Source organism: Schistocerca nitens, chromosome 5 (genome assembly GCF_023898315.1).
Source record: "Schistocerca nitens isolate TAMUIC-IGC-003100 chromosome 5, iqSchNite1.1, whole genome shotgun sequence".
NCBI lineage: Eukaryota > Metazoa > Arthropoda > Insecta > Orthoptera > Acrididae > Schistocerca > Schistocerca nitens.
In genome coordinates, this window is record NC_064618.1 from 820,819,383 (window position 1) to 820,836,169 (window position 16,787).

Here is a 16,787-nt window from a genome sequence, read left to right on the forward strand (position 1 = left end):
GTCTGACCAATCCCTGCTCCAAACACTGAGTGGCACCTGCAGCATTCCCACTGCCTGCTTGACACTGGCAGTACAATGAGTGACTGTGTCCTGTGAAACCTATCATGCAGGAGAACTGTTTGCTGGGGGAAAGGGGCATTTCTCATAGGGGTAATTAGCTCCCTCCATCATCACACAGCTGGCACAGACTGTCCACTCCAGTCCTCATTCATGCTTGACCACTAGCCTCGGGTGGAGTGTCAGCCCGTCACCACCCACCCGGTGTCACGCACGATGTCCCAGCAGAGAGCACCTAGGTGGAACCGTTAGGGAGCTTATCACACTCTTTCAGTTCGTGTTTGTCCTTGGCCACACTTCTGGACTCCCTACTTGTCAGTTAGGTTGCCAATCAGTGTTTGTTCATGCATTTACAGCCATTTACATCTCGTTACTTGAGATACAACAGACTGTCTCTTCTGTCTACACATGGAATTTAATTTGCATGGGGCATTTGTACACTTTTAAGAGTTCTTGCTACCTTATTCCTGAATTACCCCATTGTACATACATAATTAATTATGATTAATGTTGGTATTGTTGTCATTTGTGTACTGCAGGTAGGCAGAACGCCATCACCAGAATTGCCTCCTGACGTGCGGCGTGACCGTGAGAAAGACAAAACCCATCGCTGGAACTGGGAACAAGCCAAGGAGAAAGGTTGGTGTGTCTCCAGGGAGCAGCGTGCCTCTCAGTCAAACCAACATCTCAGTGATACCGATGCAACTGCCAAGAAAAATAAGGGTCGCAGGTGAGACAGCTTGTCACTCCTTGTCTGGAGTCACACAGAAAAATTTGTATTCCTAAAAATATCAGACTTCATCCAGACACTATCAAGAGATATTAGATGCTGTAGGCCAAACAGATGGAAAGTAAAAAGATAAGTTTTGTTGCTCCAAAAAACAAGTGTGCATGACTCAAAAACAAAAGGAATGTATGCTGTACTTAATTCCTTATCACCAATATGTTAATGTCTGAATACTGACTGTACTGGACAAAGCTGTGTGAGCCCATTAGTATCTATAGTTCCATGTTCATCATCATTGTTCCCTTGCTTTTGACATTCACAATCTCTATGTCAATGTTTTTGCACCTGTTCCACTGTACTCGGCACTAAGCTACTCAAACTGCCTTATTGAGAAATGCTCCTTTTATAAGTCTTCTAGTGTCCATCCATCTAGCATACAAGAGATTTGTTTCTTTTTAAGATGATTAGAGTTTTAGTTCTTTTCCCCATGTCATATGAAGTATCATAAAATTTATGACAAAAAAAATGATATAATTTTTTTGCTATTAGTCTCTCATTATGCTCCAGATGCGTCACTCAAAAGTTATACCATTATAAGTAGAAATATGTCAGCAAGGCAAGAAGCATAATTATGCTTCTATGTTATATCCTATGAAACTTTTATTTATTTGTTTGTATTTTTTTGAGTGTAAAAACTAGTTGTGAGAGTTCAGAAATCATGGCTATTCTTAAGAACAGTCATCCAAACAATACAAAGCATGAGACTTTTACATCTCCCATAATATCACAAATAATAGCTAAATATACATAAGGATATCAATAATAACCATCATCATGCTGAAGCAGTTTACATCCAGTGCTGCGAAAAGGTCTCTTCCAGACTTCTCCACACATTATAGGTCCAGTTCCATGGATCTAAATGATTTCTGACATCATCTATCCACCTTCAGTTACGTATCTTTACTTATCTCTAGGAATGCAGGGATGCTTCTATCATTCATTCACCTGGCTGCTTGTCCCAGCCTTTCTACTCCCGTAACTATTTCTGTTTCTAAATGCTCTCTTGATTTTTTCTTTTATATAAAGTCTACCACACAACTTACCTAACTTTAAATGCAGAATTTAGTTTTTTGGATAATTTGCTCCCTTAAGGACATGTCACTAACTGTACAAATCGAATAGCTCATTTCCCTTATTTATGTTTCGCAAGATTGAACTCTACATCTATTTACACCTACATGTATACTTTGAAACCACTGTGGAGTGAATGGCAGTGGGTAGTTCCCACTGTACAGTTATTGGGGCTTTTTCACATTCAGTTCACATATGGAGCATTGGAAGGATGATTGCTTAAACATATCTGTGTAAACAGTAATTATACTAGTTTTGTCATCATGATCCCTATGGAAGTGATACATAGGGGATTGCAGTATATTCCTAGAGTTTTCATTTACAGCTAGCTCTAGAAACTTCCTTACAAAGTAGCTTGTACCTGTCTTCAAGCATTTCTCAGTTCAGTACTTTCAGTATAAAAGTGATTCTCTAACATGGGTAAAACAAGCCTGTGACCATTTGGGCTTCCCCTCATTGTATACATTCAGTGCCTCTTTTAGTCCCAAAATTTGAGATATATTCCAGGATGGGTCCCACAAGTATTTTGTGTGCAGTCTCCTTTGTAGACAGGTCTGATTTTCCCAGTATTCTACCAATAAACTGCAGTCTGCCACCTGCTTTACCTATGACTGAGCCTATGTGATCATTCCATTTAATACTTATAGTAGACTTTGTTTTTGCACTTCTGAAGAGCACAAATTTATATTTTTGAATAGTTACAGTAAGTTGCCAATCTTTGAGCCACTTTGAAATCTTACAACATCTCACTGAACATTTGCGCACCTTTTTCAGACAGTACTTATTACAGATAACTGCATCCTCTGCAAAAAGTGTTGAGGTTGCTATTAATATTGTGCACAAGGTCGTTAATATATGACATGAATAGCAATTATCCCAACACATCTTCCTGGGTACTCTTGAAGTCAACGACTCTCCATCCACGATAACTTGCTGTGTGTACTCACACCAAAAAATCCTCAGACCAGTCACGAATCTGGGTAACACGTATGAGCATACTTTAATACCAAGTGTATGTGTGGTACTGAGTTGAATGCCTTTTGTAACTTGAGAAGCACTGCATGAGTCCAGCTGCCTTGATTTCATGGCTTTCAGGATATCATGTGGGGAAAGTGTGATTTGGGTTTCACAGGATGAATGTTTCTGCAGTCCATACTTGTTGGAATTGATGAGGTCATTCTGTTCAAGATACTTAATTACATTTGAGTTGAGAACTTGTTCCAAGATTCTTCAACAAATGTCAACGTCAAGGTTATTCAACAGTAGTTTTGTGGATCACTTCTGTTGCACTTCTTGTAGATGGATGTGACTTGTGCATTCTTCTGACAACTGAGCACAGTTTTTTGATTGAAAGATATTCAGTATATTATGGTTAAAAGGGAGCCTCTAGAATCTGATCAGTATAGAATCTGATAGGGATTCCAACAGGTCCTGGAGCTTAGTTCCATATTTTACTCATATTTGCAGTAGTGTGAGAATTAAATTGGGGCATGACTCTTGGTTCTCCTGTATAAAGGAACATTTTGAAGTGGAGTTAAAATTTTGCTTTGCTAGCCTCAATTTCAGGTCCCGTCTCATGCATTCTATTTTGTACTTTGGCAGTCATTGTTGCTACAACTGCCTCATGGTCACTGTGTACAGTCTCAATGTGAACAACCTCAAAGAGCTCAGGTCTATTTGTTGTCATGGACATTAAGTTTAGTGCCACTAACAGCCGTTACATATGACTAGAATTTCCTCAGGTTTTTTTGAAATATCTTTTGATAATATTGTGCTATGCCTTCTTGACAGTCAGACACATTTCATCCAGCAGCTCTCTATCTACAGCCCTCTGCTTTGTTTTACACATGCACTCACAATGAAAAAAGAAAAAAAAAGATGGAGTTCTTCAAATGAGATAGAAATTGGTAGATGTAACATACATATACAGAAGAACTGGATGATTTATTAAAGAGAAAGAGCTTCACAAATCAAGTAAGTCAATAATCCACAATTCCACGTCTGGCCCTTATGCAAGCAGTGATTGACAGAGTTGTTGGATGTCCTTCTGAGGGGTATCATGCCAAATTATTTCCAATTGGTGCATTGGATCTTCAAAATCCTGAGCTGGTTGGAGGACTTTGCCCATAATGCTCCAAACATTCTCAATTTGGAAGGGATTTGGCGACCTTGCTGTCCAAGGTAGGGTTTTGCAAGCACGAAGACAGCAGTAGAAACTCTTGTCATATGCAGGTGGGCATTATCTTACTGAAATGTGAGCCCAGGCTGGCTTTCCATGAAGGGCAACAAGATAGGCCATAGAATATTGTCAACATACTGCTGTGCTGAAAGTATGCCATGGATGACAACCAAAGGGGTCCTGCTATGAAATGAAATGACACCCCAGAACATCACTCCCGGTTGTGAAGCCATATGGTGGACAGCAGTAAGATCGGTATTCCACCACTGTCCAGGGCACCTTCAGACACATCTTCACTGGTCATAGGGGCTCGGTTTGAAATGGGACACATCACTGAAGACTATTCTACTTCTGTTAATGAGATTCCATCTGGATGACCAGCAAAGATGCATCTGGAGACGCCTCAGAGAGTAGAGGGATACCAACCTGAATCTCGCCACCATACAGCCGGACAATGAGTGATGGCCTGGCCTGGGTTGCTTTTATATTTCACAGCAGGAGACCTTTGTCCACAGCTTGTGGTCTCACGGTCCCACTCTCACTTCCTGAGCATGGGGTTCCAGGTTCTATTCCCAGTGGGGTCAGGGATTTTCACCTACCTCGAGATGACTGGGTGTTTGTGTTATCCTTATCATTTCATCATCATTCATGAAAGTGGTGAAATTGGACTGAGCAAAAGTTGGGAATTTGTACAGGTGCTGATAAATGTGCAGTTGAGCGCCCCAAAAGCCAAGCATCATCATCATCATCATCAGGACACCTTTGGTTGTCATCTATGGCACCCTTATAGCATAGTGGTACACTGATGATATTCTACATCCCATTTTGTTGCCCTTCATGGCAAGTCATATTGGGCTGACATTTGAGCAAGATTTGCCTGCCTGCCCACACATGGTGAGAGTTTCTACTGTTTGTCTTCATGCTTCCCAAACCCAACCTTGGCCAGAAAGGTCACCAGATCTCTCCCCAATCGGGAATGTTTGGAGCATTATGGGCAAAGTCCTCCAACCAGCTCAGGATTTTGACAATCTAATGCATAAAATGGACAGAATGTGGCACAATATCCATCAGAACAACATCCAATAACTCTATTAATCTATCTCAAGCTGAATAATCACCTTCATAAGGGCTGGAGGTAGACCAATTTGTTATTGACTTGCTCAATTTGTAAAGCTCTTTTTCTTGAATAAATCATCCATTTTTTCCTGAAATTGTAATCATTTGTTTGTCTGTACATGTACTTCATGTCTACTGATTTCTGTCTCAACTATTCTTTTAAATTTGAGCAACAGTTTGTGTACATACTCCCATCCTGAGCTAAAAGTTTGAAGCTCTTCATTCAAATTTGGTACTCCTGCTTCACTGTCTAGTTTCCAGAACATATAAATCTTCATACTTTGTTTAGTTGCCCTTTGTACTTTGGTAATCAATACTGGCGCAACTCTCTTGTGGTACTGATACCACTTCCAATGTGGACATTCTCAAAGAGGTTGGGTCTGTTTGTTGCCATTAGATCCATTTCAGTCACAGATGGGACTCCATACTATCTGTTCTAGGTAGTCTAAGAACAAAAACTTGTAATGTTTTGCACAGTATCTTGTCACTCCCATCACTAACAAAACTGTAATTATCCCAATTCATTATTGTAAAATTAAAGTCTTCTTTGCTGATCACATTATGAGTGGGGAACTTATGTACTGTTAGAAATGAAACTTTCTCTAAAGTTTTTGGTTACATGAGGAAGTGAGTTTAGTGATTGATAGAAGGATCCAGTTATAGCTTTATGTTCACTCCTGATACTGAGTCTTTCACAAACAATCTCACATGCAGCTTCAATTTCTATCTAAGTGAATTTGATTATCTTGTCTACTGTGATAAATACACCACTTCCATTTCCCATTTGCCTACCCTTTTGATATATGTATAAATTTTCCCCAAAAATCTCAGTGCAGTCTATCTAAAGTCTTATCCATATTTCTGTGCCTAGTACTATGTGCACTACTTCTTAGGAGTCCTTCAAACTCTGGCACTTCATTGAAAATGCTTTGTTAATTAACCACTAGGATTTTAATATTCTCACCTGTGGGGGGAGATCTTACACTGGTACTTCCGGGTCTCTCACAGATGTGGACTGGATGGAGAGCTGCCTACTCTAAAAACTTTGTGTGCACCCTATACACAGTCAGTTACCTGGGTAGCAGCCTCTGATGTATAGTGCACACTTGGACCATTTAGGGGGACTCACGTTCAGAGCCCTATGGCATAAATATAAGACATCACAGCCTAGCTTGTCTCAGAATCTTTGCAGTCTCTGGTTCAAGCCTTCCACTTCCTTAAATCGCTTCAGGCAAATACTGCGATGGCTCCTTTGAAAGGTCACAGCTTCCTTCTCCATCCTTCCCTAATCCGATGGGAACAATGACCTCGCTGTTTGGTCCCCTCCACCAAATCAACCAGCTAACCAAGCACCTTGAACTTGTTGGGTATGGGGATGGGTGTAAAACACAGAGTTCTCCATGGTCCCTGTCTCCCCTGTACAGGGCACCTATATGTACCACTGACATGATCCTCACTGTCAAGTGGACCATTGGTAATAGGTCCTGTAGTTCCTGCAGAGGAGACAGTACACACAGGAAAAGGTTGTACTTGAGGTACCACTGGAACCTCTGATACACACCTCTAAGGATTCCTCCCATACACTCATTTCCTGCAGTATCAAGTCGCTTGATAGTAGTCATGGTGATTTCCAGCTGCTTGTATCCATCAATTATGTATGTTGCAACATTTTACTAGCTACCAGTTCATATGTAAGATCCAAGAATTTAGTATGGTTGCAGTCAAGTCACAATAGTAAATAATAATACTTATCTTCCAGTTTGTTCCGGCATTGACAATCGAGCTGTGTAGGTTTTTGTGGCAAACAAACATTTTCCATGTTTTTGTCACGCAAGACATTTTTGCGACAAACTAATGAAATGATCACACTGTAATTTAACTTTCACTTGCATTTTAATGACTATTTAGCAATTTTTCTGAATACAAATACAAAACTGACTCAAATTTGATTAGAAATGGAGCACCATACAACTTTTACAACTGACTGCCAACATCTCAACAACTAACTTGCAAACTCTTATGCCTGTCTCTTTACACATTATTGACAATAAAAATTAATAAATCATTGTTGAAATTACAATTTTAACAAATTTTACAGTCACAAAGTTTAATTTTGATTAAATTTGATTGCACTACATGTTGAAATGTAAATACAAACTGACTTCTCAAATTAATGAAGTATTCAGTTATCACATCTGAAGTTCATAAAATAACAAGTTTTAAAAATATTTAGTTATTAAGTTTTTGTTCCCCTAATAATTAATACATTTCCAGCTTTATTTTGAGCATTTATTACTAAACTGTATATTTTTGAGTGATGTGTATGCCTTCACCAAAAATTATATGCAAACACTAAATGATGTTTACACATCTGACTAATGCAGCTTTTACATATTGACGAAAGAATTAACTTACATTCCAGGCAATGATGACAAAGTTTTGAATAATTAACACAAATGAGTTTGAATATTTGTCTAATGAAACAGAGGGTGGGTCAAGTTGTTTGGTAAATATGACATTGGTCACTTAATTATAGTGTCTCTTGGTCTGCCATATTACACTGTGTTCGAGAACAGCATTCACAGTGTGGCTGCATTGTGGCTTGAACAATGTATTACAGAACAGTAAACAACATACTTTAAAATAAGCTTGCTGATTTTCTTTTAATTTCTGTACCTGTTAAGTAAAAGTATTACTAATTCCCTTTATGAACTGAAGAAATTAATACACATAATGAGATTTCTATGAAGGCAGCAGAAACATTTTGTATAAAAGTTATTAAATTCCTGAATTTTTTTGTTGTTATAGTTGCTAACAGCTTTGACAATGGCATTTAAATTAATGTCACTGTCAAATCTGTTAGCAATGCAGAAGACATATACACTCCTGTTAAAAGAGAAATCTAATGCAACACGTATTTTAGTTATTTACAGTAAATGTAAATCACAAATACTTATTTGCTGCGAAATTAGTTATACACAACACTTATAACTTATAAAAATTCTCAAAAGTACAATTGTACATTGACACATGTAGCTACACACTGAATTACACAATAAAATTAAGGAACAGTTGTTTTTGAGTAAGGATACCGTTGCCAAAAGTTTCTAAAAAAACACAAATTAAGTTTACAATTGACAATATCATAAGAGTTTTTCACAGTATTTGCAGATGTTGAAAAATAAACAATATATTACAACACACACAAATTTCGTTGACACAACTGATGAAAGATTACTCGGTTAATCACTGCTCTGTGGTCAGAATATAGTGAAGCCAATACGTGGTCTTGGAGGTGATTTATCAAATTCTTTACATTCAGTTGGAAGAAACGTGCTAAATGTTCACAATCTAGAATATGTCATGGTTTTTTTTCTTTTTGTCAATGTATTTAAATTAAATGTTTTGACTGCAGTTAATAGAGAAAACACTTATTGTTCATCAGATGATGCAGGCTTACATACACGAACTTAATCTAAGGTAACTTGAAAAACAGAGGGAGCATACAAGTGTTCTGTCATTGCAGGTTCACTTTCCAGAGCACAGTGAGGCAGATTGAGCGACGTAGGCTTGCAGAGCGATTGTCCCGTGAAGCAGAGCTGAAGGAGAAGCAGAGACTAAGTGAACTGGAGGCAATGCGCCAAGTAGAGGAAGAGTTCCAGCGGAAACGTGCACGTGAGAAAGCCAATATCCGGCAGCAACTGCGGCTCTTCTCACTGGATGAACAACTCTACTCGTCACTGCCTGCCGGTTGGGGTGGTGCACGTGCCGAGCCAGATGGTGCTGCCTCACCTCAGCCATCGCCACCGCCTGCATCCTCCCCGATAACGGGGACAACCACTGCTACATCCACACAAGTGCTATCAGAATACCGTGAACCACGAAGGGAGTATCGTGACTACAGGCCCTCCTCTAGGTCAGTATCAAACAACTTTGTCCTCATTACTGTCCAGCATGGCTACCAGGCCATCAAATGCTCACTAATTCACACGGCTTGCAGGTTTCATCCCCTCACACACAATGTTCGTAGACTGCATCATAAAAAATAATCTTCAACTATTTAGAAATGGTAAAGTAGGAGATAGCTATCATAAACAGTGTCTGTATAACACACATTAAGTTCACATGCTGAGGTTGTTAGTAGATCCTGTGGGTTATGCAGAGGCTAGACTGTGAGCAACTGCACATGGTGGGAGAAGCAATCTGGGTGGTGGGGGTAAGGAGGAGGCTCTGGTGGGGAGGAGGAGGGATGGCAGGGTAGAACAGGGACAGGGTGCAAATAGGGTAGGGCAGCTAGGTGCAGTCAGGAGGTAAATGAGGTGCAGGAGAGAGGAGGGGGGGAGGGAGGAGAGAAGTAAAAAGACTGTGGGTGTGTTGGTGGAATAGAAGGCTGTGTAATGCTGTAGTGGGAACAAGGAAAGACATAGGTGGGTGGACAATGGCTACCGAACATAGACGCCAGGAGGGTTACAGGAACATAAGATACATTTCAGGTAGAGTTCCCACCTGTGCAATTCAGAATAGCTGGTGTTGGTAGGAAGGATCCAAATGACACAGGCTGTGAGACAATCACTGAAATGAAGAACGTTGTGCTGGGCAGCATGCTCAGCAACTGGGTGGTCAAGCTGTTTCATGCAGCTATTCATACAATTGGAGATCTTGTTGCTTGTTATGCCCATGAAGAGTGTAGCACAGTGGTTGCAGCTTAGCATGTAGATCACATTACTAGTTTCACACATAGCCCAGTCTTTGATGGTAGAGGTGATGCTTGTGACTGGACTGGAGTAGATGGTGGTGGGAGAATATACGGGGCAGGTATTGCATCTATTACAGGGATATGAGCCATGAGGCAAGGGGTTGGGAGCAAGGGCTGTGTAGGGATGGACAAGGATATTGTGCAGGTTCAATGAGTGGGAGAAGGAGGGTGGGAGAGGTGCGAAGGATACTCCTCATTTTAGGGCACGATGAGAGGTAGATGAAACCGTGGCAGAAAACGTGATTCAGTTGCTCCAGTCCTGGGTGGTACTGAATCACAAGGGAAATGTTCTTCTGTGGCTGGACAGAGGACTTTGGGAGGTGGTGGTTGACTGGAGAGATAAGGCGGCATGGGAGATTTGTTTCTGAACAAACCTGGGAGGATAATTACAGTCTTTGAAGGCCTCAGTAGGACCCCTGATATATTTATAGAAGAATTTATTGTCACTACAGATATGATGACTACAGGTGGCAAAGATGTATGGGAGGGACTTCTTGATATGGAGATGGTGGCAGCTGTCAAAGTCGAGGTATTGCTGGTGGTTGGTAGGTTTGTTATGGGCAGAGGTACTGATGTAGCCATCTTTGAGGTGGAGGTCAACATTGAGGATGGTGGCTTACTGGGTTGAGGTGGACCAGATGAAGCGAATGGGGGAGAAGCTGTTCAGGTTCTGGAGGGATGTGAATAGGGTGTCCTCACCATCCTTGATTCACATCATGAATATGTCATCAGTGAATCTGAATGAGGTGAGGGGTTTGGGATTCTTGGTGATTAGGAAGGATTTCTCTATATGGCCCATGAGTAGGTTGGCATGGGATGGTGCCATGTGGGTGCCCATTGCCATTCCCCAGATTTGTTTGTGGGTGATGGCTTCAAAGCAGAAGTAATTGTGGGTGAGGATATAGTTGGTCATGGTGACCAGGAAGGAGGTTGTAGGTTTCAAATCCATCAGGCATTGGGAAAGGTAGTGTTCAATAGTGGCAAGGCTATGGACATTAGGGGTGTTAGTGTAAGGGGAGGGGGCATCAGTAGTGACTAGCAGGACACCGTGTGGTCATTATTCCATACTGGATTTTCCATTGTTTGACACATATTTCATATAGCTGTAAATGAACAATTTAATTAGCAGAAAAACTGTTGCTTTTCTATAACAGTATTCAGTTACTATTCATCTATCACTTCATGGTTTCAAATACTATTATATGCTAATAATTAAGACATTTTTTTAACTTTTTACATTAGTCCCTAAGTAATGCCAGATATTTGTACATCAAGTACCTGTGTAATTTATTGTTGCAGAGACTAGTAATGCCTACTTTTATCTTTTGAGATTCTGTGATTCTTAATTGCTGTGGTTAATGTTGTAAGCTACTGTCATGTAATTTATTAAGATGAGGTTACTTTGCAATGGAGTTACAATATAAATAGTGCAATTTTAATGTTTTGTCTTCTGGAAATTACCAACATTAACAAAATATTGCAGTCTGACAGATGTACCTTTCTATACTAATCATCTTTCTCTAAAATAACAAAATTTGGTGCTGCAGAACAAATATCAGTCTACAAGGGGATGTGGACAAGGGGGAAGTGTTGTACCATGCCAGCAGCAGCATCCAATCACGCTGCTCTCGATGTATGTTGACTTGCTATTCCGATCATCTGATTACCTTCAACATTTCCCAAGTTTATCATTTACATTCATGTATACACAGCTTACACTATATTAATTATCACAGCATAATGACATCCCACTATTCCACAAAAGTTTTAACTTGGGGTTCTAATATGGAACAAAGGTTCAAGTTAAAATTCCCAATAAAATATTTAGACTGCTACAAAAAATACTGATACCATATTCAAAATATCTTTTTCTAGGGTGGCTGGGGTGGTGAGGAGGAGGGCGAGCAGGGTAGGACAGGGACAGGGTGCAGATATAGAGTAAGGCAGCTAGGTGCAGTTGGAAGGTAAACGAGGGTGGAGGGGGGGGGGGGGGAGGAAGGAGAGAAGTAAAAAGATAAGGATGCCATGCATATTACAGTACCACATGTCATGTCTGTTAAATATTATTTAAGTGTGGTTCAACCAAAACTCTATAAGCATTTGCAATATTTCAGTACAGTATGCTATGTACACAATGAACAAATGTGTTTAAAACTCATTTACGAATCTGAAAAGGATAGATTGCTACTCAATTCATACAGGAGGGATTGATTCACAAACAGGCACAATGAAAAAGACTGCTAAACTTTTAAGCTTTTGAGCAAAGAAGTCCCATTTTCCAAAGTAGAAATAGAATGTGGGAATGAGAGTGTGTGCACGTTCTATATTTTGGAAGAAGGACTTTTTTTCACCAAAAGCTTAAATGTTTAGCAGTCTTTTTCATTGTGTTTGTCTGTGACTCAGTGACTCCTATATGTGGTGAATAACAATCTATTCTTCTCATATGGTGGTAATTCCATCCTGGACTTTCCATTGTTTTGTTTCTAATCATGAGTGTTCAAACACATACAAAGGCCAGAAGTCATTAATATTCTCGTGCAGACGATCATTTTATTAAGTACTAGTAGTAAGTTGAAACCATACTAGGGCTGCTGAAAACATAAATATATCCATATTTTTTTTCCAAAATAGTCATATACCATTAAAACTGCCGTGTTATCGTGTTAGTATGCGTGTGTATATGAAAACTATGAATTATGAAAAGCATGTAACTTAAAAAAATTGATAATACTAGAAAACACATAATTATTGCTCTACCATATCAAAAGGAATCATTCATGTAAAAGTTTTGTAGCAACATTCGTCAAAATCATACTATTTTCTCAGCCAATTTTGATTGAAAAATATGTGAAATTTGTTGTGGGACATCATGGAATACTCCTGCCTCAGCCCTTAGTTTCATGATGTTCCGGCAGGTGGTGGCACTATATGTAGCCTTCAAAGTGGCAAACCAGGTCATTGCCAATATTCATAGGCACTTGCACAATGTTTACAGAGACCTGGCAGCGACCAAAAGTACTGCGAGTTGTTGGGTGAAGCACCTGTCATCATCGCAACAAGGTTGCGCAGACCTGTTCGATCTCCTGCATGCCAACTGACTACACACAGCTGACTTCTGCAGTGCACAGTCACTGATGGCAATTATCGAGGTTGCCACAAGTTCTCGAAATCAAAGAAGTTCAAACAAGTCAGGGAAATATCAGGAAAAAAAAAAACACTGGAAAAATGTCATTTTTGTCTCAGTAGATGAAACAGTTTGTTTACTGAGATGTCACACATTGTTGCTGCCTGGATGCAGCTGAGTACATGTGCCGTTTCCCTACTCCCTCATTTTTAGTGCTTCTCCCCTTCCTACCACTTCCCTCAGCTTGCAGTCAGTGCTGCCACCACATCTTGCCACTAGCCTAGCAGCTGCCAACGAGAGGCAGAGACATGAGGAGTGGTTTGTTTGGATCTGATTCTAAGAGACTGTTGACACTGCGGCTCGAGATAGCAGTCGTGCGTGCAGGTTCGAGGTAGCAGTCGTGTCTGCACAAGTTGTGTCTGAGTGAATGTGTGTATGCTCTCATTTTCTGACAAAGGCTATGGCTGAAAATTTAGTAGTAAGAGTTTTATTGTCTTTTCTATGTGCCTGCCTGCTGCTCAGTGATCATCTTTAGGTGAGTTGCTACCTCGCCTCATTAGTACGGTTCTCAGAGTATCTGTGCAAGTTATCTGTTGCATCGATTTATCGCCACGGTCTCATTTTGTCAACATAGTGCCTGCGACATGTGAATAGCTGACCACGTGAGTGGACTTCCGGACGGGCCAAAACCGCAGGCCATTTCTGCGGCTATCTCTAACAGGTCGAGCCTGCCAATCTAAAGCCCACAGTTTCCTACTAAAGTACAAACCCTGCCCATCGGATCTAGTCCCGCCAATCTGCCTGCAGGCTGGGTCTGTTTGTTTGTGGGATAATGCGGCAGATTTTCGTGGTTTACCCTAAAACCCAGGACTGTGGTGCTCCTCGGCAGACCAGAGGCCATTGGGGATGGATCTCAGAAATTGCAATTGTCTCGCCGCAAGTACATTGTACAGTGCAGTGTTTTATAAACATTTATTCTAGTACATTTTGGCACTTCAAAAATAATTAATATATTAGAAAGTATGGGTGGTAAGAAGAAAAAATTGTGGCAGTCGCTGACAGTTTGTACACTATGTACACATATATTTCTCAAAAGAAAAATCACACAACACTTACAAAATAATAAACATAACACAATAACTAATAACCAACAATAACGAACATAGTAGAACTGACATTTTGTTGGTGGTCACCTATAGTGTTGGTTTACACAACTCTTCCCTGCCTTATACACTTCTTTCAGGAGGCCTACTTTTTTCTGAGATCATTTCTGAAATTAGTGAAGGTATTTTAAATCTGTCTTGCGACTCCAAGGAAATACTTATTTTTGTCACCAAAAGTGTTTCGTTTTATTGAAATAAAATAACAAAAGTGGTCTTAATGAAACACATATACCATTTGACTTGCTTTCTCCATCTAAAAATGGTTCATTACTAAAGATTTTGACATCCTTACATTTTTTGTTAACTCATGTCTTTACTTACCCTTGATATCTCAAAATTTGTCAGAGAAAAATGCTAACACTTGTCTGGAAACCAGGGAATTTCACTTGGGGAAACTTGTGGCAACCTTGGTTATGCATTATGCATTACAACATTGTTCTCCTGTAGACACCCAACTTGCTCATCTCACCATGGCTCTCCAGCATAAAACCAGAAGCAGGATTACAGTGGTATCATATTTAAACAAAAGCTGTACAGCATGCTCTGCTGTCTGCTCCCTATTGATCCCACAGAGAAAAGTCACACTTTTTTGGGAGGGGTGTAGCTGAGCACTTGGTGGAAAGTTAATGTTTTCTTAAAAATTTAAAAATATTATCAAGGTTCTTGTCAAATATGACATCATATGGTTGTACGCTGATACTGTCGTGTTTTAAGTTATTGCACTAAATGGAAATCAGGAAGCTTCTCCACTTATTTTTTGTAACTCATTTCACAATACAGTCTACAAAGATGGCCCAGAATTCTGGGCCTATGTGCACAACTTTACCATGTGAGGCTCAGAGTTCGAGTAATGCATGTGGCAGGTAGTATCTTTTTGCATTGTGAGAGAGAGTTATGTGTTTACATTGAGGGAAGACTGACTATTTTATTTACCAGTCCAACAGTTTCCACCAGCTTATTACCAGGTACAGTTCAACAAAAAACTAGCATTATTGTGTCACATGTAAATGAATACCAGCTTCCAAACTGTGTCACTACCAGTAATTGACCTATGTTTCCTTTACTAAATAAAGTTGATAAACAAAAGAAGAAGGGACAAATGGAAACAACCACAAAATAAGAACAGCTTTGGCTTACTTACAGTGAGGACAATAATTTTGTAACTTCTACATTTTCAACAGATCACATTTACAAAAGTAGCCTAGCAGAGAACTGCGTAGCACTGTCCTCAGGTTAAATGGAAAAGAAAGAAAAGAGGAAGCACATGTTTTTAACATGTTTGGAAAATGGATATACTTCCTAATCTCCTTCTCTACCCTCTCTCTCTCCATTCTAGTGAGATCCTCTCTTGGGAATGCAAAATTTGTAGGAGAAATAAGTTGATAGAGGAGAAGGAGCATAAGATCTGTGCCCTTCAGGTGCAGTTACAATGCGCAAAGGAGGAACAAGATAGGTTGAGGGGGGTGAATGGTGGTGGGAAATGGGAACTGGCAGTTGGAAAAAGACAGTTAGAAGGAGGATGTATTCAGACGGTTATACTTTGTGTATATGCAATAGATTTGACCAACTGTCAGAGTTGAGTGGAGAGGAGCCTCTTGTAGCTGTAGGTGTAGGAAATGTGCAGCAGTCCTCAGCAGTTAGGAGGCCTAGGTTAGTTGTGAAGTCAAACAGAAAGAAGAAGGTTCTGCTGCTAGGTGGTTCAATGGTAGAGATGTGGGCCAGCAGTTGCAGGACATGTTGGGGAATGAGTACCAGGTCACCAGCATTGTGAAGCCTAGTGCAGGTTTGGCTCAGGTGACTGACAGCATAGGGGAGTTATGTAGGAATTTTACGAAGGAGAATCAGATAGTGATAGTGGGTGGAGCAGGGGACAGTCTTGATAGGGACGGGAAATATGATGTAGGTGGTGACCTGGTAAAGATAGCTACTCAAACTGGTGACACTAATGTGCATTTTGTGCAACTGTTTCAGCATCATGATCGGCCTCATCTTAATGTGGCTGTTAAGTGTGTTAACATGGGGCTGGAGAGGCCTCTGATAGCAGAGGGCATGGGTCACATTTCAGTAGTGCCAGCTGGGACGATCAGCAGATCAGGTTTCACTAGGCATGGCCTGCACCTCAATAGGTATGGGAAGGGGAAGCTGGCAAAGCTTATAGGCAACATTGTAATGGGTGGTTATGCATTACAACAATGTTCTAGTGCATAATGCATAACAATGGTTGCCACAAGTTTCCCCAAGTGAAATTCCCTGATTTCCAGGCAAGGTTTAGCATTTATCTCTGACAAAATTTGAGATCTTGAGGGTAAGTAAAGACATAAGTTAACAAAAAAATGTAAGGACTTCTGTCTTTCTCCACTGTGTGAGCAAAATATCTACTGATGTCAACATCTTTTGAAATGCACTGTTTTTAGATGGAGAAAACAAGTCAAATGGTATATGTGTTTCATTAAGAGTCAACATCTGTAAGCAGTTCACTAACTTTATCTCTAATACCTCTTATATTTTAATGAAATATGCTAAGTCCTTCTCTA

At 40.1% G+C, this 16,787-nt stretch overlaps 1 protein-coding gene across 1 annotated transcript in view; it reads left to right on the forward strand.

The window, feature by feature from the left end:
- Positions 1-16,787, forward strand: part of LOC126259298 (uncharacterized) — a 252,725-nt gene that overhangs the window by 195,143 nt on the left and 40,795 nt on the right. The window contains exons 11-12 of the mRNA XM_049955964.1: positions 597-787; positions 8,737-9,126. Coding sequence (XP_049811921.1) covers positions 597-787; positions 8,737-9,126 — 581 coding nt within the window. The remainder of the gene's footprint in view (positions 1-596; positions 788-8,736; positions 9,127-16,787) is intronic.